We start from the raw sequence: 24791 nt of genomic DNA, 5'->3' as shown, positions 1-24791 counted from the left end.
AAGCGACAAGACTTTTGTCAGGGACTGTACTATAGTAGTTATTTGATGGTGACATCAACCAATCATGATAGTTGAAAATTCTATTGCTGTTGTATCTCTATGCTTTCCAAGGAAAAGTCTAATTATGAAACATGAATAAAAGGTTCTGATTAAAATAAAATGGGAGGTTGCCATGTTCTTTTTTAACTGTCAACCTAAGAAGTAATCAATTTACTTTTGAAACACAATAACTTGTAATCTGATTAGCGGCATAATTTTAAGAATTTGTCAGAACATCAAAGTGTGTTTTTTCTCTTTAAGTAATGGGAAAAACACTACATGACCCAAATAAAACTTTCTCACTCAAAATCAAACCACAAAACGTGCCCTAATGCTCTATGATAAATAAGATTATGCCCTCATACTTTAATTCAGCCGAATGGAAGACTTCCACTTTTAATAAACATACTGTTATGATCAAAGAAATAAAATGTGCTCTTTGTGAGTATCATCACGGGACTCCCAAGTGTCAAAATGGCTGCGCATTCAACAATGATTCAAGTCATTTTTGTGTGCAGCGTAGGGAGGTTGCAAAGACTGTGTTCTGTCTGGTTCTGGTCTTCGCTCTATGCTGGCTCCCTCTCCACCTCAGTCGTATCCTAAAACGCACCATCTATGATGAGAAAGATCCAAACCGTTGTGAATTGCTCAGGTATGTGATAATAAAATAAATAATATCAACTGCAGGATTAATCATGTGTTCACATCTATGCATTTTTCAGTTTCTTTTTAGTCCTAGGCCACATCGGCATCAATATGGCATCGGTCAACTCTTGCATCAACCCCATTGCCCTCTACATGGTCAGCAAACGATTTAAAAATTGCTTCAGGGTAAGAAAAATCCTAACCTCAGCTAAAAGAGTGGGTATAAAATTCCACACAGTCTGGTTCAAATGCCATTTTTTATGACTCAATTACAAAAACCATGGACTATAACAAATTCTTGTGAAAATGTGTTATATGGTTTGACGAGACAGAAACGAGGGTTTTGCCTTCAGAGCCGAAAAGTATAGATCAGTGAGTCTCAAAGGGTGGCTTGACAACAGTTAAAAACTTTTACGGTTTGTAAAGGCACGGGCGTAGATTTGCATAGGGACGGTAGGGACATAACAATACCAAATTTTCAGGATGCTCAAATTAACAACCTTCTTTGCATTATACAGTATAATGAGTTCAGTTATAATAATAATCATATTTAATAATAATATAAAAAAGTTTGATTCTCTTCCCATAAGGATAGAATCGACCCTACCATTACTAAGCGAATTATTTTCTTTACATTTATCCCTTTTCACTTGCTGAATGTGCCATGTCCATCCCCCCCTCATACGCACGTTTGATTGGCTGATGACTTGACCCCCCCTCCCGCCACACAGACACACACTCACACAGCCCCAACAGATTCATGTTGAAAACATGCCGCCCCCTTCGAAGAGGAGGGATATTTACTAGTTTTTCATTTAGCAGCAGCCTCTATAGGTAATGTAAAAAGACGTCAATGTTGTGGAGGTGGGGGAAACGCCACCAATTTTGCTACCGAAAGTCCGACCTGCATCAGAGTTAGCATAACATTAAACTGTGTGAACTTGCTAACCTGCTAAACGACGGTGGTCAGGCCAGCCTCCACAAGGAGCAACGAAGTCGAGCTAGCCATCCCTCATTTGGATCATTATTTGCATTGTGGTAATGCAACGTGGTGGCTTCAGAGTGAAAGTCCCTTTATTAAATGTAGCTCTGACCTCACTTATAATCTGCTTGGTCTTATTCATGTCCCGTCCCAGCAAAAAGTGTACATGCAGGTTATGCTGTTATATCATCCCTACCAATGTTGAGACCAAACCTACGCCCTTGTGTAAAGGCATACTACATTAAAAACATTTTAAGAATAGATTTTCAAACAATTCAAGAAGAGAAGCTCAGTTAGCACTGTGAGTACTGCTTTTTAATGAGATTTTTAGAGTAGTTATTGTCATATTGTCTGCAATTAAAAGAACATCCTGGATAAACAGGTTCAGGGACACAAAAGGTTAGCCTGGAACTCCAGACTTACCACTGTTCCAGCTCGTTATTTGCCTCTCGAGCCCGAACGAAATCGTCCATGGAATCAGATAAGTTTGTTTGCGTGACGCATTCTTAATGAGCAACGTCACTCTTGCGTGTCGGAAGTTGTCTCCACAACAACACAAATGGCGAACGGGAGAGCCGAGAATATGTTCCAATCATAGGCGGAGTTTAACTTTTGGGGCAGGGGGGGCACAACATTTTGATGACCCCGAAACGCTGTGTCAGCAATGAAATTAAACTTTATAGAATATTTATAATAATAAGTTGACAATGAGTGTTTTTTTGCTCTCCATCATTCTTGAGGGCAATTCTAAATCTGCTGCTCAGAACGGTTATACTTTTCGCCAAGATCGTCATCCATTGAATATGGTACGTCTGCCGGTGTCGTGCCAATGTAGTTCTCCCCATCAAAAATTGTATCCCCTTGATTTGTGTCTTTATTATTCAATCAAAAAAAGTTGCTTCAATTAAAAAAAAAAAAGTTGCTTTAATCAAAATATATATTTTCAACCAAAAAAAACCAAAAAAACACTTCAATCAAAAAAAAAATGTTTGAATGCAAAAATAAATTTCAAAGTCAAAAAATGCATGTGAAAGGTATTCTTTGATTTTTTTTTTGGGGGGGGGGGGATTGAAGTCAAGTTTTTTTTTTTTTTTTTTTTTTTTTATTGAAGTAATGTTCATTTGTCTTTGGGCCACATTTTGGCTAGGTCATTTTTGTCTTTATTATTCAATCAAAACATAAAAAATAAATTGCTTAAAAAATAATAATAATAATAATAATCAGTCAAAAAAAAAGAAGTTTCAATCATGGAAAAAGTTTTTGAATGCGAAAAAATATTTGAGATGGAAAATTTTGCATTTGAACACTTAATTTTTCATTGAAAAAGATTTCTTTGATTGAAGCAATCCTTTGTTTTTTTGTTTGTTTGGGCCATATTATGGGACTTCTGTGTCTAAATCATTTAATCCCAAAATAAGTTGATATGTATATATATATATATATATATATATTTATTTTTTTTCAAAGAAAAAAAAACATTTGAAAAATAAAATTGCCCTCCCCTAATTTTCATTTTTGGAAAATATATGCAAAGCAAATGACCGTCTACGTTGCTTGTCACATGATCTCTTCGAAAAATAATTTTGACCCATTATAAAAAGATATTTTTTTGTTCATTTATTTTTGTTGATTTTATTGCTTTACAACTTTTATATATATAGGAAAGTCAATTACATGCAATGACACTTTTCGCCCACCAGGGGGGGCCTGGCCCCCATGGCCCCCCCTTAAAATCCGCTTATGGTTACTATCCGAGTTAGTTCAGTTTTAAATGACCAAAAACACATTGAGTCGCTAAAACCAACTGTCTGTCTGTCTCGCTCTAGCCATGTTAAATAAACTTCTCCGTTCTCCGCTCTCCTCGTATGTTTACGTCCTCGCGCTAGAGTTTCTTGTCGCTTTACCAACATCACGTCCGCCCGTTGCTGATTGGTCCAATCCGCTGTCTGTGTGCTGTGGCTTACTCCGCCCTGGGAATTTAATTAGCTGAACAGTCACCAGACTCTATAGCTGGAACAGCGGTGAGTCTGGAGTTCCAGGCAACACAAAAGTAGTGCTTAGCCTTGTTTTTTTCCATTTGTAAATGAGACATCCATACGTTTTGCAATCTGCCATGATAGTCCAGAATCCAGTGTAAGGCAACTCTTCTAGGTTAACTTTTATCCCATGAGTGTAACATGAACACACTTAGATGCCATTTTTCTTGATAAATCACATACAGTGGTACTTCGACATACGATCGCTTTGACACACGATCTTTTCGACATCCGACGTAAAATTTGACTGCCATTTGTTTCTACATCCGACGACATGCTCGAAATACGATAACAAATAAATATAAACAGCACCGCAGTTTCTTTGTTTTCCTGCACGACGGACGCACGGCGGATTTTCTTGTGAGAGAAATCAACATGAGTTCCAAGAATGTTAGTGCAGGTGGTTAAAAAGGAAAAAGGTGATGTTTACCATTGAAATGAAGATGGAGGTGACAGAGAAACATGAGCGTCGTGCACGCATCTGTGAACTGGCTTGACAATACAACTGTAGAAGGTCTACAATCTCAATGGTCCTCCTCCGACCTCCGTTCGCCAGTCTATATATGTTAAGGTGACAAATATTATTGTGGTAACATGGCCCAAAAATCGCCAGCATCGTCAGGTTTATAATTCAGAATTTGTGCAACACAACATGCCTGTCCGCCGCAGCTGAACAAAGTGAAAGTTAAAAGTCACTCCCTCACTCTGTCATGCGGTGCGTTCAGGTACACCACACAAAACATATCTGCCATATTAGAACCCGATTTCTTACATTATTACAGGTATTATTTCTAGCATTACTATTGTTATATTATTATTCCGATTTTTATTCATAATTTATTTGTTTTGCTCTGTGTATCATATTTTTCGGACTATAAGTACTATAGTACTTGTACTTGTAGTACTATACTATACTGTTGTACTATAAGTACAAGTACGCACCTGAGTATAAGTCGCACCAGCTCAAAAATGCGCGATGAAGAGGAAAAAAAACATATAAGTCGCACCGGAGTATAAGTCCCATTTTTGGGGGAAATTTACATGATAAAATCCAACAAATAAAACAGATATGTCATCTTGAAAGGCAATTCAAAATAAAAATACAATAGAGAACAATATGCTGAATAAGTGTACAATATGATTATGTTACATGAAGCATGAACAACGAAATGTGAACGTATGATAACGTAACAAAGCTATTAAGACTTATTCAGATAACTATAGCATAAAGAGCATGCTAACAAGTTTATCAAACCATCAGTGTCACTCCAAAACACCAAAATAACACGTGAAATGATATAATAATGTGTTAATAATTTCACACATCAGTCGCTCCAGAATATAAATCGAACCCCCAGGCAAACTATGAAAAACTGCGACTTCTAGTCTGAAAAATACGGTAATTGCTTTTTGCAATAGTACCAGCAGCATTTATTAAGGATTTAGTGTAGGTTTTCGGGCTGTGGAACGAATTAATGAAATTATAATGTACCGTATTGGCCCGAATATAAAACGGTGCTTTTTGCATTGAAATAAGACTGAAAAAGGGTCGTCTTATATTCGCGATCTAGACATTATACCCATTCACGACGCTAGATGGCGCCAGATATCATTGAAGTGATGTTCTGTCATGACATATCTCAGCTACTCTTCCCATTCACGACCCCAGATGGCGCCAGATATCATTGAAGCGATGTTCTATCATGACAGATCTCAGCTACTCCCAAGTTTAACCAGTTTGCATTTTTTTAATTTTATTGCAATGTCTTTCCTTATTCAGATTTGTTTCAAGACTACAGTTACAGTTAGACTTCACTTTGATGGTTAATGCAGTTATTGCAATGTTGTTGTTTTATCACAATTGATTGGTTTATTTACATTTCAAAAACCAAAAGCCATTCATTTACGAATGTGATTGCACTTTAGTTTACATATTTAAATGTTCAGATATTAAGATTTGAATGAGGCAAAATAACATGCTTTTTCTCTCAAATATATAGTTATAATCATTTGTTTCAGATGTACTGTAATTATTTTCTGTATAAAAATTAATTTGGTGTTCAAAAAGTCTTTTTTTTTTCAAATTTGAGTCTTGAAAAAGAGGGTGTCGTCTTATAATCAGGGCCGTCTTATATTTGGACCAATACGGTATTCTTATGGGAAAATCCTGCTCGACATACGACCATTTCTACTTACAAACAAGATCCTGGAACGAATTAACTGCGTATGTAGAGGTACCACTGTATTTTATCCTCTCATTTCCTTGTCACACTCTAAATGCAAACAATAACATCACAAAAGATCGTACTATAGGTTGTAGGTCAGTTTAATGCAAAAAAATGGCATTTGAACAAGGATCTGTGCGATGTGCAGATAAATTAGGATCTTTAAAAAGAATCTTATTTGCTGCTTATTTTTATTCATGTTCTCTATCAACATTCCCTGACTGTCTGTTCTTCATGCAGTCCTGCCTGTGCTGCTGGTGCCTACCAGCGGAGATGCTAATAATGGATGAGAAACAGTCGTGCATGAAGCTGAAGGTCACAGAAAGAGCATCTGACCAAAGCAACTCACGCATTACCAACAAGTCTACTACAGCCTGAATATTGTAAACTACTATTAAAAATGAATGGAACAGAAAATGATACAAATGATAAAGTCTGGGAAACCAAATGAGGCCAGGATTCAGCCAGAAACAGATTAGAGGCCTTGGATTGATGATACCAACAGAGGCATTCGCTATGATGATGACAAAATAGTTATCGTTCAAATCAAGAACGTGGTCTATTCATTGCTTCATTGAACGGATGTGAAGAGAAAGACATTGTATGAGGACATAATTGAAATTATGGGAAGTGATCGTTTCTGCTCAGCGTAAAGAAACTGCAAGTATGAAATGGCTACACAGCTGCATGGTACTATATTGTACAAGCCAGGAAATTTGTTGCACTTGAAGCAAACTGACAACTTTCACTGCATGAATTGCATTAGATACTTTAAACCAGTGCTTCTCAATTATTTTCTGTTACGCGCCCCCAGGAAGACGTAAACGTTCTGCGCCCCCCCCCCCCCAACTCTCTGCCGCCACTGTAAATATATTATAGTATCATTTGTTTATAAAATTCTTATTATAAGTACACCGCTGCATGCTATTTTATTTTAATATTAAAGAAGAAAAAACAAAACAAAACAACAACAACAAAAACCCACATCCATACTGTAAAAGTAGTCTCGTTACATTTTTTTACCGTTTGACACTGAAAAAAATAAATCAATAAATAATCATAAATTTAAATTGATTAGCAACATTAACTTGAGAGGACAATATGTCAAACTAATAGACTGAAAAAACAAAAGTTAATAGAACTAATATGACTGTGTCATTGGAGAGAGAGACAGTTTTTATTTTTGCAGCAGGCAGTATCAGCTCCTTTGCTGGGGTGTTGGGTTATTTTGCATTGAGCAACTTAGTATGCCTCCTCATGTGATAATGACAGTGTTAGCTGGTTTACTGATGTAATACTGAAAAAGCAGGACGATTGTTGGCAATATTCGGCACGTTTTCGCTGGGAAAAAAAAAAAAAAGAATTTGTAATGTCTGTAATATCTACTGCAAACATTTTTAGACAAAGTAAACAGACTGGTCTTTCCTCGTCTTCCACTTTACTAAAAGTCAAAGCCAAAAGCAAAATGCTACATACGTTTTGCCATATTTCTTCATCTTAGCTTTTCATATCTCCAGTGCTCTTTGCTGTGTGCTCTTGTTTGGTTCAAAAATACTGCGCACATGCTGAAAATGACAGCGCCACTGCCACCCACTCAGTGGATGTGCAATTACACTTTATTCTAGTTCGGCAAAAAAGTATGTTCCCCAAGGTCATTTGCGCCACCGTCAGCATCGCTCCTCGCCCCCCTGGGGGGGCCCGCCCCACTATTTGAGAAGTACTGCTTTAAACACATGGAAATCACAACATTGTCCCTCTGATGAACAAAAATGGACATGGATCTCGAGAGGTTGTGCAAATATATACAATTAGTATTTCATGCAAATGTACAGGGATGACACATCTGGCTTTCAGCCTGAATAGTGACAACTATTGAAATGTTCAGTATCATATGGACTGTAAGTGTAATGCTGCACAGCAACACTTTATACATGTTGAACAGTAGATTTATATTCACAGTTCAATGTATTAATATTTTGTCATTTCTACTTACCTGTTGCATTTGTGCCACTATATATTTTTCTGACTGTACTACTGATGCGCTATTAACAGTGTTAATGCTCGATGTCGAGCCTATTGTTTGAATTTCTCTTTGTTATTGTTATTGTATTGCTATTATCTGCAAATCATCGCCTAACGTGTATAAGACAGGTGTTAAAAATGCAATTAAAAAATATTATGTATATACTTTGTATGTATCTTTCCATGTGAATTGAAGCTGTGAAGTTGTATACTCAGTCATATATCTAAGATGTCCATGGGCTTAGAAGTGTGTATATGTGTGTGTGTTACTGTACTTTCCCAGGTCCAAGGAGGGGGAGGGACCCATAAATATCCGTTTTTTTTTGTTGTTTTTTTTTTAAATAAATGTTTGTATGTTTATTTTAAATAAATTGGGACCTCCAGTTAATTAGTGTCAGTATCATGTCAAAGACTGTATACGTGTGTATGTTTGTATCACTTTTTTTTTTTTTTTTTTTTTTTCGCTCTCGCAATGAAAAACATTGCCAACCACTGCCATACATGAATGTTATTGCGGCCCAAAGTGTTTGTGTGCAATTGATTTAAGTGTGAAGGCAGGGAGCATCATATGATGGGTAGGCTAACACAGCACTTGATTGTGATCTCTAGTTTCCACTCACTTCTCAATTACACACAAACACACACACGCAGCTTTGACCTGAGAATGTTCCTGCAGGCTAATCTAGTGTCACGCATGTCACATTAGCAGCCAGAGAGCCAAGGAAGCTCTCTGTCCTGTGATCACTCAGCACCCCTCCTCAACTACAGCACACTCTTTTTTTATGCTCCCCTTGTTCTCACTCTGTCTTGTTTTTTAGTTGTTTGCTTTTTCAACTTTTTCATCTCCTCTATCTCTTGTCCTTTCCAGAAACCCAGTCACCATTCCTCTGTATGCCGCGTTTGCTTTGAATAAGGTATAACTTCCTAGTAAAAAATCAACTCTCAAGGATACAGTACATATTGTTTAAAATACTGTATATTTTAATGAAAAATATTTTAATGAAAAACAATGTAATTTGGTTCAGTTTCTCATTTACACATTGATTGCGATTTTTTTATATTGAGGTACAAGGCTTTTGTTTTGGTTAGTAATGTATTTGGAACTGAAGAAAATAGTATCAAATGTTTTCTTTTTTTCATTTATTTTCCTTGCAGCTTATCCTATATTGTATCCTATATACAGTGGGGCAAATAAGTATTTAGTCAACCACTAATTGTGCAAGTTCTCCCACTTGAAAATATTAGAGAGGCCTGTAATTGTCAACATGGGTAAACCTCAACCAAGAGAGACAGAATGTGGGGGAAAAAACATAAAATAACATCGTTTGATTTTTAAATAATTTATTTGCAAATCATGGTGAAAAATAAGTATTTGGTCAATACCAAAAGTTCATCTCAATACTTTGTTATGTACCCTTTGTTGGCAATAACGGAGGCCAAACGTTTTCTGTAACTCTTCGCAAGCTTTTCACACACTGTTGCTAGTATTTTGGTCCATTCCTCCATGTAGATCTCCTCTAGAGCAGTGACGTTTTGGGGCTGTCGTTGGGCAACACGGACTTTCAACTCCCTCCACAGATTTTCTATGGGGTTGAGATCTGGAGACTTGCTAGGCCACTCCAGGACCTTGATATGCTTCTTACGAAGCCACTCCTTTGTTGTCCTGGCTGTGTGTTTGGGATCATTGTCATGCTGAAAGACCCAGCCATGTCTCATCTTCAATGCCCTAGCTGATGGAAGGAGATTTTCACTCAAAATCTCTCGATACATGGCTCCATTCATTCTTTCCTTTACACAGATCAGTCGTCCTGGTCCCTTTGCAGAAAAACAGCCCCAAAGCATGATGTTTCCACCCCCATGCTTCACAGTGGGTATGGTGTTCTTCGGATGCAATTGAGTATTCTTTCTCCTCCAAACACGAGAACCTGTGTTTCTACCAAAAAGTTCTATGCTGGTTTCATCAGACCATAACACATTCTCCCAGTCCTCTTCTGGATCATCCTAATGCTCTCTAGCGAACCGCAGACGGGCCTGGACGTGTACTGGCTTCAGCAGGAGGATACGTCTGGCAGTGCAGGATTTGAATCCCTGGCGGCGCATTGTGTTACTGATAGTAGCCTTTGATACTGTGGTCCCAGCTCTCTGTAGGTCATTCACTAGGTACCCCCGTGTGGTTCTTTTTTTGCTCACCGTTCTTGTTATCATTTTGATGCCACGGGGTGAGACCTTGCATGGAGCCCCAGATCAAGGGAGATTATCAGTGGTCTTGTATGTGTTCCATTTTCTATTAATTGCTCCCGCAGTTGATTTCTTTACACCAAGCGTTTTACCTATTGCAGATTCAGTCTTCCCAGCCTGGTGCAGGTCTACAATTTTGTCTCTGGTGTCCTTCGACAGCTCTTTAGTCTTGACCATAGTGGAGTTTGGAGTGTGGCTGACTGAGGTTGAGGACAGGTGTCTTTTATACCGGTAATGAGTTAAAACAGGTGCCATTAATACAGGTAAAGAGTGGAGCCTCGTTAGACCTCGTTAGAAGACGTTAGACCTCTTTGACAGCCAGAAATCTTGATTGTTTGTAGGTGACCAAATACTTATTTTCCACTCTAATTTGGAAATAAATTCTTTAAAATAAAAAAATGTGATTTTCTGTTTTTTTTTCCACATTCTGTCTCTCATGGTTGAGGTTTACCCATGTTGACAATCACAGGCCTCTCTAATCTTTTCAAGTAGAATTTGCACAATTGGTGGTTGACTAAATACTTAATTGGCCCACTGTATTCTACATTGTTCGCAGCTAAATGTAATGAATTGTTGCTGTTAGTCTCAGTGTAACCTACTTTACAAACAATGCCCCTTAAATATTACAAAATGTTCTTGTTACTTTCAGCATGAGCCACTTGACGAATGCAAGTGCAATGGACAAACGGATAACAGTGTCTTTAAATACAAGTATACAGTGGTATCTCAAGATATCAAATTAATTCATTCCAGAATTGCTTTCGTATCATGATTTTTCATATAATGAATCGCATTTTACATGTATATCACCAAATTCGTTCCAAGTTCTTAAACCACCTGCAAATTTTTTGTCATGTCCGCTGATTGCCGATCATGATTTGTAATGCTTTGTCAGCCCCGCGGCTAATGGAGGGTACCGAATCACTCAATAACAGAGTGTCCCAACAAATAACACGAACATAGCACAAACTAATTCGGGTCCGTTTTGCTGTAAATGAGAGGCTTGAGATATAAATTTCGAGTGATTACGCCACTCCCAGTCCCTCATTTACTGCAAAATGGTCCCGAAGTGGGTCCAGTCATTTGTGCTACTTTCATGCTAGTTGTTTGAAAACTCCTCTGTTGTTCAGCGATCAGTACGCTCCATTAGCTGCGGGAGCTCAGCTACGGATATGCGACGAGTGGCGTCACCACTCGTGATTAATGTCTCAATAAAAGCATAATATTTACTAAACCATTCCAGCACAAACGATTAATACAATTTTTAATTGAAATGTGGGGGCTAGCTGACCTCAGATTTACCTATTAAAGAATTGTAAATATCTCTAAAATGACAGCAGCACGAATGAAACTTTTACAGCATATATGATTGACATCATTTTTATAAATTTGCATCTGATTGGGGGCGCGACTTCGTGAAGGTCCGTAGAGATGGTCACAAAGCACATATCACAATATTCAATGTGTAAATGTGTGAGCGAATTTCTGTAGTTTTACATTTTCCAGCTCTGCACGTGTGTGGAAATGATAAGTTGCGGTTACGCGGTAGCAGGAGGAGGGCGGGAGTTGTAGTCCTCATGTCTACCTTCATGAAATGTAGTCTGCTTCCGGGTCTTCCTCTTGGAGTCGCGCTGTGGCTTCTTCTGTTGTTGTGTGGCTATTTGCTATCTTGTTGTGGCTTCTTGCTGTTGTGCTGTGGCTATTTGCTGTCGTGCTGTGGCTATTTGCTGTCGTGCTGTGGCTATTTGCTGTCGTGTTGTGGCTATTTGCGTTCGCGTTGTGGCAAGTGGGGTTCATGCTTTTGCCAATTTGCAATCATGCTTTTGCAATTGGGGACCGTGTTGTGGCAGGTTGTATTTGTGCTTTTTTTCTTTTGCTAAGCGTTTGAAATTGGGGTTGGTGTTTTTTTTTTTTTCTTTTTGAAAAGTGTTTGGACTTTGCATTTCGCTTGACACCTCTCGGCCACCGTACCTAGTAGTACTTAAAGAGCATGCGACAGGAGAAAAAAAGTCTTAAATCGCATTATTATGTGAATTAAAATCATATTTTGAGACGATTCGATTATATACAACAATTTAGCAAAGCGCAGATGACAAGAAATTAGTCTTTTAATCTGCCGGTTAGCCACGCCTACCATTATAGGGCTCAAGCGTCCCCAACAGGTGAATGACGTCAGCAGCAGACTGGGCTCATCGGTTTTACTATTTAGCCCATTGATGGGGAATTATTCAGAACGAGGAAAATGCAACGAAGAGAGCCGCAAAATGTCATTGTTCCAGTCTCTCTACTCGAATATTTTTATAGGATATTCTTTTTAGCCAAGTATTTTTCCCCAATAGCTAAATAAATGGCTTGAGAAGGACCAGTCAGCCCGTCGAGGGGGAGCTATTCTCAACGAGGAAAACGCGACGAACAGATCTGCAAAATATCATTGTTTCTGTCTCTTTACTTCAATATTTTTACAGGATATTCTTTATATCCAAGTATTTTCCCCAACTGCTAAATAAATGGCATGGTCATGACAAATAAAAGAATTGTGCTACATGGAATGAAATAATAAAAATGCACTTATTCAGGACAACATGGCAAAATTACTCCATGATGGTCAAAACTGTCGACTTCACCTTTACTGTCGCACCTCCCGAACGATATTTTATGACACCTAAATCTGACATATGTCATTTCTCTTCCCCGGCTTCGGAGAATGTAAACAAACCAAGAGGAGTGACCTCTAGCCGACATGCTAACCCGAACCGAGTGATGTTTCAAAGTCTTCGAAGCGGAAAATCACACATAACTAGCCCGGATTATTGGACATGACGACTGGGTTGTCGATTGTCTTCGCAGATCGGCAAACCGCCCGGCGGAGAGCAACTTACAGCTCGTTCCCCGGAGGAGGGCGGCTGCAGTTGTTGTGCAGCTAATGTGCATGAGGAGAGCTTTTTACATGCCTATCAAAGATCAAACGTAAGTAGTCCTTTATTTAAAGAAAGTTTGTAGTGTTTACTTTGTAATCGCTGTATTCGTATTTGACATAATACAAAACAAGATGTTTACTCACTTCCTCGTAAGTCCAATGGTCCCACAGTAGTAGGGCTTGTTTTGGCCAATATCCACGGTGAATGGGAACCTTTTGAAACTCCAAAAAGGCGCACACGCCTCTCCCTCATACAGTAAGATTTTTCTGCAGCCGTTTGGCTGACGTGGTACGAAAAATAAACGTATTAATCCGAAAAATCAGCTGAATCCTTAGTCCTCATACACAACAGTACGGCTGTATAGTGAAGAGGACTCCTTCTTCCGTACACGTCACAGCACCCCTCCTCCTCAATGCAAGACCGATCCATATCATTCAGGAGCATAAAATACCACGTGTATTATGAAATAAACATGCTTTTTCGTGTCACATGCACTTTAAGTGTAAGTGGTTTGTTAGGTTCCAGCTCAGTCTATAGACATTATCACATGACTACTCGAGCTCATAGCAAACACGGAGTGCTAACAGACGGGCTAACTTGCTTGCTGTTTCACTTCGCTCTTTGTGCCTTGTTAGAGCATCGCTTGTAAATTAATTATTTTTCATTGTTTCATATACATGAGCATTGTGTTGCACATTGTGGTGCGTATATTTCATTTGTTTACATTTATAGTCAAAGGTAGTTACATTATTGCATTGTGGCGAGCGGGAATTATCTATGACAATACGTATTATATTTCGTATGATGAATAATTTTTCAGAATATAAATTGAAAAAGCTTTGATAAACTTTTCCTGAAATGATACCACTGTAGTTGGTATTCTGCACAGAAGTGTACATAATGCAAGGAAAAAAATCTCGTTGGTGAATTTGTTTTAGGAAAACTTGTCAAAATTATGTTAAATAATGTCAATATTTGTATGCTGTATGACAATACATATATTGGTGGCCTGCACCTTTGAAAGTAAAAACTATACGTTTTGGTTGTGATAATAATCATGCATTGATCAACATGGCACACTATTACATGATTAACCTTATTGTTACACTCACTAAAGATTAATTATTGTGTAATAAATATTTTATACCATTCCATTTGACAAATCTGAGGTTTCATGTACCGGCCGACACACATGCACGTGCGCGCGCCCACACCCACACCCACACCCACAATCGATTTCTTCCAACTTACTCAGTCCAACTCAAACATTTTTCACATTTTCTTCTCGGACAAGCTAACATTTGCTTATTTACACAACCTGAGCTGCTGAAAACTTCCCAGCTTATTTTTATTCAATCAACTTTGTATTTGAATATTTGGAGGCACAAGAAGGTGTCCTTCTGTTAACCTTGTGCTGAAAGATATTTCACTTTGTATGCAAGATTGCACTGCTTTGACATTTAAGCGCTGAAACATTTAAGGTGATAGACATCAGGCATGCAACTATCTAAGAGGAACAAAAGCTCCTTTTACCTTCTGTGGCTCTGGAAGTCAGTTTGTCCACATTACAAAACATCCAAGCTGGCATAAATACACTGATTTATGAGTATTGTGTACAACAATCGAATGTAATCCTTCATGCCTTTTGATATGCAGCCTGGATTGATGGTATTTTGTTTCAAGATGAGCATTGCCTGAAACTTGCTCAGCTATTTGGAGGTACTTCAAGGAAAACAATGTTCAACCAATGTTGAAACAAATTCAAACTAGGCCTGCAAGTGGGACTGCACGGGCCCGAACAGTTTGGCGCAACTCGGACAGCACGCAGGTCAGGGTGGTGGCAGATCGTCCCCCTCTCATCATCTCATGAGAACCCAACTTGCTTGAAACTCATCTCTTTTTGACAGGGAATTAAAAATAAATTCACACACACCGAAGAGAAAAAAACACTATTGAAGAGGGTCCTACAAAAAAAGAGGCACTACTGAGCTGTGCAGCCACGCCCTTATTCAAAACCAATTAACAACTAATGGATCTTCTAATTGGGCCAATTTGACCAAGAGTGCCAAATTTTGTTGCTCTATAAGCTGCCTAAGTCCCTTAAAAAATCTACTTCTTTTTCATGGCAAGCAAATTGTCATCACCGCAACAGACAGAGACGTGTGGATATGGGCCTTAAAATGTAGTATTATAAAAGGTCTTGTAACTACAATGAACAACCTGAAAAGAACTGGACACACGTAAGTAAAATGAGTGACTTTCTGTTCTCACTAGTTGGCGCTGTGGAGTTGATGCTAACAACCCCTACAGGACCCCTTAGGGTATGACTCTCCCCAAGCACGGGAAGTTTGGCGCGGATATGTTGTATATCTGCCAAGTTATGACTGTTTAAAATTTGTGGCGAGACAAAATGGCGACGGTCATTTTCACTTTCCTGTTTGGAACCCTCTGCTTCAAGGAAACCTCAGTGATTTTCTTTAGGCACTTGAACACGTGTCTTAAGGCTCCCCTGATGTAGGTTTGAGGTCAATTGATTTTTTTTCCCTTGCAGGAGGAGCCTGTTTCATAAAAAAGGCTGATTCCTGTTGCAAGCAGGGGGCGTCAGGCGTAATGGGTAATATTTCAATGCAGTCGTGTTCAGGCTGGGATACCTCACATACATGCCAGATATGAAAAGGATTGAATCTTGTTTTAGGGAGTTATTAGTCATTTACTGAATTTAGCGTGTTAAGAATTCTTCAAATAATTTACTAATTTCGCCGCTTAATTCATTAATTTTATGTGTAGAGTCGCGCTTTTATTTCGGTGACGATGCGTGCACGCTTACTTCCGGTTTCTTTAGTCGGCTCATACAAGCAGTGCAGAAGTCAATGATGATGTAAGTATGCAGTTAGACTAAATTGGAGGCGCTGCACATAGGCTTGTGGGGAATGTGCACAAACTAAGTGGGGGAATAGTCATAATAAATGTGGTTTTATGGTCATTTTTGCAAATCGTTTTCACTCGTAGCTTTGTAGCCGTTAGCTCGTTTTAGCTGCTAACGATTGTTAGCATGCTATCATATCTCATTATAAAGCATCTGAATAGTTGATGGAAGTTGTGAATGTTGTCATTTGATGAGAAGAAATATGCTAATGTTCAATATAGGGCTGCAGCTATCGAATATTTTAGTAATCGAGTAATCGACTGAAAATTCTATCGATTAATCGAGTAATCGGATAAAACAAATATATTTTTAGGTGAAGAGCAATTATAAATATACATGAGAAAACAAGACATTTCATCTAATCTTGAACCATTTTCAGTCAATCAATGTCTTTATTTTCGATGTATATTGTTGAAAACAGCCAACAATTGCATCTCAGATGTAACTAGAATTTAAAAAAAAGACTAATTCACTGCTTTCACTCAAAAAACGTTTAGATCTTATTAAAAAAAAAAATATATATATATATATATATATATATATATATATATATATGTATATATGTATATATATATATATGTGTGTGTATATATATATGTATATATATATATATATGTGTGTATATATATATATATATATGTATATATATATGTATGTATATATATATCTTACCTAAAAATGCCGTTACGCTTGATAACACACATCACTTAAAAGTTAGGATTTTTTCCCACGTGTTTCAATTGAATTTCTCTTTGTGTCAAGCCATTTTTAAGTTCTAGTTAAGTTTTAAGTTAGTCTAAACTGTAAGTCCTGATAGGATTTTGAGTTTTTGCAGTGTTCAAAATAAATGTATGATACAGGCTGTATTGGAGCACATTAGGGACCAGTGCTACTTGGTGTTTTATCCAGCAATGACTACTGAGCTAAAATTGATAGTTAGCATGATTAAGTTTTTATTTTACACCCTCATCACTCCACAATGCTATGTTATGTTAAAGCCTGTATGTAAGACACGTTAGCCACGCATCGACAGTGGTCATAATTAATTGAAACCTAGCCCTCCGCAGGGCTAACGTTACGTGAGCTAGTAGCGACAGTAACGTTAATCTTATTTATTAGCGCTTAGTGCTCTTTATTAGCGCTTAGCGCTCTACTGCTTTAAGATGGCGGCTATTACGAACGCTGCCCAGACGCGGCCGAGTCTGTCAATTCGCGTCTAGTTCAACATACATGTGATCTCTATGAGACGCATAAGACGCTACCTGTACCAACGTAGCATCGTGCGGGCTAGTATTTAGCAACGTCGGCGTCGTTTGTGGCGGCTGTCGGCTGCAGTAAGTTTTTTTTTTTTTTCCTTCTTCCTCTCCGCACGTGACAGCGCGTTGTCCCGCATTAAAAGTAGTCCGAGCAAAACGTGATGCTTAGAGCTGTCAAAATAAACGATTACTCGAGGTGAATAAAATTACTCGGATCAGTTTTTAAACTCGAGTTACTCGAGTTGTTCGAGTACTCGTTTCAGCTCTAGTTCAATATAATTGGTTTTATTATTGTTAAATGATGCAGGTTGTGATTTAATATGAAAATGATGCAGGTTGTGATTTAATATGGAAAATATTAATAAAACTGTAAATGTTAATCAGATGTTTTATGTTACTGAATAGGAACTGATTGTATACGTATATACACATCTGCAGAGGTTGCGTTCATCCGACGACTCCTGTGCTCTCTGATCGGAGCCACTTCTGGTGGTCAACAGCTTCAAATCAACCAGTCACGAGCAGAATTCTTCTACATAACGTGTTGCCAAAAAAATGGCTGACTTTGGCACCCCTACCAGGTCAGGCCCGTGAATGGAAAATTTGTTTTGATAACTTAAGATCTCATGTGTCTCATGAACAGTCTCACCAATTTCTCAAAACGAAAAAAGTCTCAAACGTGCACCCTGGATATCGACTTAAATTGCAATTTTTTTTTTACATTGAATCCAAAATACCCAATTTCCCGTTGTGTTTGAAATATGGGTGCAAGAGACTTTTTGAAGCAGTTTTGCACAACTTATTGACTCTCCAAATTTCATTGCTCTACGTTAAAAAACCTAATAGGAGAGGCCTTGTTGAAAAATTCAAGGGGGCCTCACTGAGCCATTTTGTTACTTTTTTTGCAACGTTAAAAAATTATCAAAATTACTCAAAGCCGCATGTATGTGCAAATTTTGGTGAGTTTCGTGCATGTTAAAGCCTCTAAATTGGCCATTTTCATTTGCCATGAAGAAGAAATAATAATAATCCTTTGCATTCCAATAGGTTGGTGCGAGAGCCCCAACAAGAGAACCACACTGGCTAAAAGTAGACAACACAAGTACAAAACCAAAAGCGCTGTAATTCTCTTGTAGTAGAAAAGCAAAAAAAGGCAAAAGGAATTTATCTGGCTGACATTCCGTAGGTTCCTGAGCATTTCCTTCCTTTATCGCCTCCTCCATTTCTCCGTCAGGATGTTTTAACGGTTATGATCTAAAGCTTTGTAACGAAAAGAAGACTCTGGAAGCAAGCAGGTTGGGCAGTTTCAACGGGAGTTTATTATAAAAGCCAGTAATGACAGGAAATGAGAGTCCTTTTTGGGCAAGAGGGGAGAGGAACAGGTCAACAGGGTGAAGAACAGTGCAGAATGTCTCTAGGATTTGTAGTGCTTGCTTGCTTGCTTACCTCATGCATATTAATTTACCACATCTGGGTTTGATAACATCAAATGCAAATGGCATATGAAACATTCCACCTTTAGAATGATAGTAACGCTCTTTTTTGTTTGACACGATCAAAGAGACATCAACAAGAATATTTACAAAGAGAGTTGGCGTCTTTATGCGCAGTGGTGAAACACAACATGACATCAGAGTCGTCTCTGTCATGTAACTAAAATATACACGAGCTTTAAAATCACCTCAGGTTTGATGGTATATGTGTATTTTTCTAAAACTACAGATATTTTTAAGACGGTTATTATTGTTTGTTTTTAAAATGCTACACTGCTAAGAGCACTTTTTTGCCTTGAGGAAGTACTGTACATAACTACCAAATATACAAAAGATAACTTTAGATCAAAATTTAAAAAGACAAAAATCCCAGACCTATTTTTATTGGTTCATGCTTTTATTGCTAGTTTGGACACCAAAAATATGACATAGAAAATCTGTACTATTAAATCATGATTTTTTTTTTTTTTTTTTGTACAAGTAAACTTAACAGAGCCAACTGTGTACATATATAACATACAAAATATTACTCAAGTACTAGTATACTAGTACTTGGTACTAAGCATACTCAAGTAATGAGTAACTGCTAAGAATGTCAGATTTTTTTTAAACAATGGTATTTTTTCTCTCAGCAAAACATCATCTATATGAACTGCATATGTTTATAAACACAAAAATAATCGAATTCCAACTAGAAAATCTACAGAAATGAAATATCACCCGTCCAAGCACATGAGTGCCCTCTAGTGGAGAAAACACATATCCTATCATGAAATTAAGATAATCATATCATAGGAAGGAGGAAATCCGCGCTTTCAAGTAATGTTGATGGCAGTACTTCACGTCATTTTTTTTGGTTTGTTTTTTACGGTGCTTTAAAGATGCCACATGACTCAACAGGCTAGTGTAAGCACAGGACTTCCAACAGCAAGTTTGTGTGTTGTTATGTGACTGTATTGTTACATCTGATTTGTATAAAGGAGTCATGTCATTATTGTTGTGACGTCTCATTGGTGAAAATGGTTCAGCTCAGCTTCTGTCGGTATCCCTGACAAAAGTGAAATAAATGTAGAATAAAGAGGGAAAAAAGTAATGACGCTAGTGCATCCCAAAGTAGCGGAGTAAGAGTAACGTTTCATCTAAACAAAATAACATATCTACTTAACTCATTTGCTCCCAAAAACGTATAAATATGTTCTATTTTTAATTGTTTCAGTGTCCCAAAAACGTATTTATACATATTTTACGTTGTTTTTTTTTTTTTTTTTTTTTTTTTTTTTTTTTTGTACAAGAGGCATCTCTAGGTTCTGTTGCACCTAAATTGCAATGCACAATGCTCAAAACTAGTTTTAAAGCAATAAAACTGGCCACTGGAGCGCAGTAGCACCAGGGGTGAAAGTGAGCGGGAACGGGTCAGGAACGCAGTTCCGGTATAAGATTCAGGGCAGGAACGCTGTTCCGGTATACGGTGCTTTGAGTCTGAAAATATGACGGCAACTGTCAAAACGCTATGTAAAAAAAGAAAATTACAAAGCTGCCACACATGCATTTCATCTCCAAGAAGAAAACAATCTACCAACATCAAATTTACATACACAAGTGTTAACAACAAGCATAATAAAGTGCTGTGTAGGGTAATCCGTTTCCACCAATATTTATTATTTATTTTATTCCACGGACGGCATGGAGGTTTCCCCAACTGCTGCAGTTATCCAAGTCTGACGAATCCACGCAGCAAAGCAAAACGCCTGGACTCATTTATCCGTTCAATTGGCTGACATACTGACATGTGACCACCAGAGATAGTTAGCTCTGATTGGTTCAGATGTGCAATTTTTCTGAAACAGAAAAGAAAAAATATATATATATATAGGGCAATGCAAAAGAAAATGGATCAAATCTTTAAGAGCAAGGAAAGAGCTAAGGTGGCTTATTTATCATATTTTGTTTTATTTGCTCTGATGGGGAGGTTCAGAACAGCTTAGCTATCAATGTGCACTTTGGACTTATATTTGTTAATTTGTGTTAGGCTACCTATTCATTTCCTTATGATTTAAAAAAAGTAAATGTTTGTGCAATCTTCAAAATATATTCCATTTCACTCTGCATAAGTTAAGTCATCTGTACTTATTTTTTCTGAATGTATGTTACTATATCTTTTATTAAAAAACACAACAAAAAGTAAATGTTTACATTATCTTCAATTTCAATATACATCTTATGTTCTTATGTAGTTAAAATTGAGATTTGGCATGTAGTATGTGAGGAAATGAGGGAAAATAGAAATGAAGAGATGGAGGTTGGGGTTATAGCTGTTTTTTTTACTTTTATTTTGCAAATCATTGAAAAAAATACAATTTTGAATGTTCTAGAAATAACTGACCAAAACAGTTTTCATTGCATTTCAGTAGTTTTGACCCCCCCCAACGACCCCCCCCTCCAAAAAGTTGTTTTTGCATTTCAGTAGTTTTGACCCCTTACAAAAATAATAAGTTAAAATTTCTGGCTCCGTGGTGACCTTCACTTGGGGGAGTTCCAGCAAGAAATTCTAACCACTTTCACCCCTGAGGATCGCATTTTGTAAGAACTCATCTCGGGCCACGAAGAGAAGTAAAGAAAAATAGTCAGGAAACGGAAGTTGGAGGGATCTTGTGAAGACGCGTGAGAATTTGAGAAAAATGTGGAGAACAATCGGGAAAAAAAGGCAAACAACACTGGAGGAGTGTTTTGAAAAGAAAACGAAACCATTGTCAAAGAAGGATTTTTAAAAATCTATCTTGATGAGACAGACTGTGACGGCCACAACAGCGTCAGGTTCCACACGCGTTCTGCTGAGCTCACATTGTGTTACTCCTGAGCCCGAGGTTGAAACCAACGATGAAGATGATGAAAAAAGTGAGACTGATCTTGATCCGGACTCATCAGATTACTGGGAGCCACCTCATTCAACCGGGAGAAGCCCGTTATGTGTTAGTTACGTGGGGAGAACAAGTATTTGATACCCGTCCAATGGGAAAACCGATTGGCAGTGTATCAAATACTTGTTCTCCCCACTGTATGTGTAAATAAATTGTTACTTTGCGATCAAAAGCTCTATTTGTCTTGTTGTTTATGTTATTTTGTAGAACAAAAACATTATTCAGATGTTTGGGATGTCACAAAAGCGAAAAATAGTTGTGTTAAAGTCAAAGTTTTAAATGTATGTATGCTTTTACAAAAAGATCAATTTCTCTGTTTTTTCATCAGAAATTGGAAAATTGCTCAAACTAAGCTATTTTATAATGCTGATTTCTAAAGAATGGAAAAAGATGAACTTTTTTTTCTGCTGAAAGAAGAGAGTCTAAGCTTTCTTTTGGTGGGTTCCATGTTTATATAGCAATAGAACAGAATTTTCTGTGGGCCTTGCAAAATCAGTCAAAATCCAGTAAAACGGCCCGGAGCGAAGGGCCTTGCTCCGGTGAAAATGGCTGGGAGTGAATGAGTTAAGCAGAAGTAAAATTGTGGCCTGGGAAAACTACTCATAGAAGTACATTTTTATCCAATAGTTACTCAAATAAATGTAATGGAGTAAATGTAACGCGTTACTACCCACCTCTGTGTAAACACCAGCGAAGCTTTGCAAGCAGACACCCGGTCAAAAATAAAAATGGCCAGGTTTCGGCCCACTTCCCTCCTACTAGCTTAGCTCTTTGCCAGTGAATGCTTGAGGATCACTTGTCTCAGACGCTGTCTGTATAAATGTACAAATTTATGTCAACACATTCTAAAACAATAATAAAATGCATAAACACATAAAGGATGATGCATTAAGGGGAAACAACTTCGTTGACTTTTTATGTTTTGTCTCCAGCCTCTTTCTGCAGCGTCACCCAAAGCGACTGTGAATTTCATGGAATGCTTCGAAAAACATAAAAAGTGTTGTCTAATGTTGCTTTTTTTTTCATCTCTCTTGCTCATTTTCTTCTTTGTGTGGAGACTTGAGGATGTCCTGAAATGAATTTGCTGATGTTTTCGTACCACGCAACAAAAGAATCAGAATTTCAAAAATCATGTGAATACAGACTGGGTTAATTTAATAAATCCAAATCAATTCAATGTGAGAAGGCTGTCACAATAGAATGCTCACTGCTTGAGTACTGCTCAGTGCATGTGTGTGTGCGCGTGTGCAAAATACTAATGTGAACAGAACATGTCAACAGTACAAAATTGTGTACAGTACAAAACAGAGAACAGAATGCAACTGAGAAATTCAGCTTTTCTCTTCATTTTTTTCCCTCTGCGTTTTGTTGCCGTTGTTATCTTCCTCCCTTTCTGTCTCCAACCAAATAAAGAATTTTTACCATCATGCTAGGTTCTTATTTGAGACAGTGGACGTCATTGGGTTTTGTCTGACAGCCTCTTTGGAACACAAAACACTACAAACAATATTGCTAGTGTAGCTTTTGACATTATGCCGTGCCATAGACGTCACCATCAGTTGACAAGACAGCTCCCACAAACATTGCACCACGCCTCCCCATTAGGGGCCGACCCAGGCAGAGCATTGCGCGTTTACTGTGATAAACTCAAACACACGCTGCATTCAAACGCCGGATTTAGGTGGAAAAAGGACTAAGGTGCATACAAGCAGGCAGGAGTGTCTCAAAAGTGATTTGGTTGAGGATTCAAGGTAATTATTATATAAAATAGCCACGTGCATGCACTTTGAAACGTGAAAAAAAAATGCATGGAAAAAATAAGCATAACTTTAACTTGAAATATTAACATAAAATGAATGAACTGCCTTTATTTTTTGCCTTTAACCAAGAATCTAGACTTTTCTAATTTCATATCTATAGAAATTCAGGAATGTATGCATTTATTTACAAAAAAAAAAAAAAATCAACTTAAAAAGCTCTTTGTTTTGTGATGGCCGCCACATTGGATTTATACAATAGCGTAATTTTAGCTCGAAATATTAAAGTAAAATGAATGATAACTGCCCGTTTTTTTGCTTCTAACCAAGAATCTAGACTGCTCTATGTTATATTGTTGTATGTAAATTGCAGGATGTACGTATTTATTTACAAGAATGTTCAACTTAAAAAGCTCTGTTTTGTGATGGCCGCCATGTTGTATCCATACACAGTAGCATAACTTTACATTCAAATGATCAGGTAATTTTCGGCCAACTGTCTAATTTTGGCCCAAAAAATAATAATTTTGACATTTCTGCGTCCATACAAAACTTTATCAAACATTTGAATCTAAAAACGACGAGGGCCAGATATCTTTCAAGACGTGCCTCCGTGCTGAGGCAATAGTAACATCGGAATTCGACCTAAATAAATTGTGATGCATAAAGAGAGGGAGAGAAGACAGGAATAAAAAAGAAGGTTAATGAAGTTACGTACACAAGAGATAAGACGAAATACAGTTATAAAAAAATTCTTTAATTCATATTTCTTACCAATGATCATCTTCAAAGGCACGTGCTGGAAGGAGATTTTTTTTTGTTCATTCTCCTCCAGTTCATCTGCATGGCAATGTTTTTTTTTTTTTTTTTTTTTTTTTTTTTTTACATCATGGTCTTCAATATTATCCACACCGTCTTTCAAATTGGAGCCCCCAATCAAATCCCAGGTATGGGATATCTATGCATGTATATTTGATGCTGATTGTTATTGTATTCTACTTTCTGTCTTTTTCCCCCACACATTTTAAATGGAACATTAAATATGTTTATATTAATTATTTTTCATTTCTTCAAGACAAAGATAAAGGTGAATAATTTACCTTTTCCACATCACATTTTGGGAAAACTGAGGAGGAACACATGGTGTAATTGTCAGGTTTTGCCACTAGGAAGTGTCAAGGTCTGTGGAAAAGGCAGCCTTTGATTCCTTACATTGAACATTTTTTTCTCATGAGATGTAAAGGAAGTTAATTAATTTCGAAGGTCGCCATTAATAATCATACCATATAAAGTAAAAACAAACAAGGAAGGTTAAAAGGTGGACACAGATTTTTTT

General features: G+C 37.5%; 1 protein-coding gene across 3 annotated transcripts in view; it reads left to right on the top strand.

Annotated features, from left to right (window-relative positions):
• ednrba (endothelin receptor Ba) overlaps positions 1-8378 on the top strand; it is a 30729-nt gene extending 22351 nt beyond the window's left edge. For all 3 annotated transcript variants that reach the window (XM_057858413.1, XM_057858414.1, XM_057858412.1), the window contains 3 exons: positions 558-691; positions 762-870; positions 6168-8378. In XM_057858413.1, coding sequence (XP_057714396.1) covers positions 558-691; positions 762-870; positions 6168-6305 — 381 coding nt within the window. In that variant the 3' untranslated portion in view covers positions 6306-8378. The remainder of the gene's footprint in view (positions 1-557; positions 692-761; positions 871-6167) is intronic.
• The last annotated feature ends 16413 nt before the right edge of the window (positions 8379-24791 follow it).

Source organism: Corythoichthys intestinalis, chromosome 14, assembly GCF_030265065.1.
Source record: "Corythoichthys intestinalis isolate RoL2023-P3 chromosome 14, ASM3026506v1, whole genome shotgun sequence".
Classification (NCBI taxonomy): Eukaryota; Metazoa; Chordata; class Actinopteri; order Syngnathiformes; family Syngnathidae; genus Corythoichthys; species Corythoichthys intestinalis.
The sequence above is the reverse complement of the archived record's forward strand: the minus strand, read 5'-3'. Positions and strand labels throughout refer to the sequence as shown.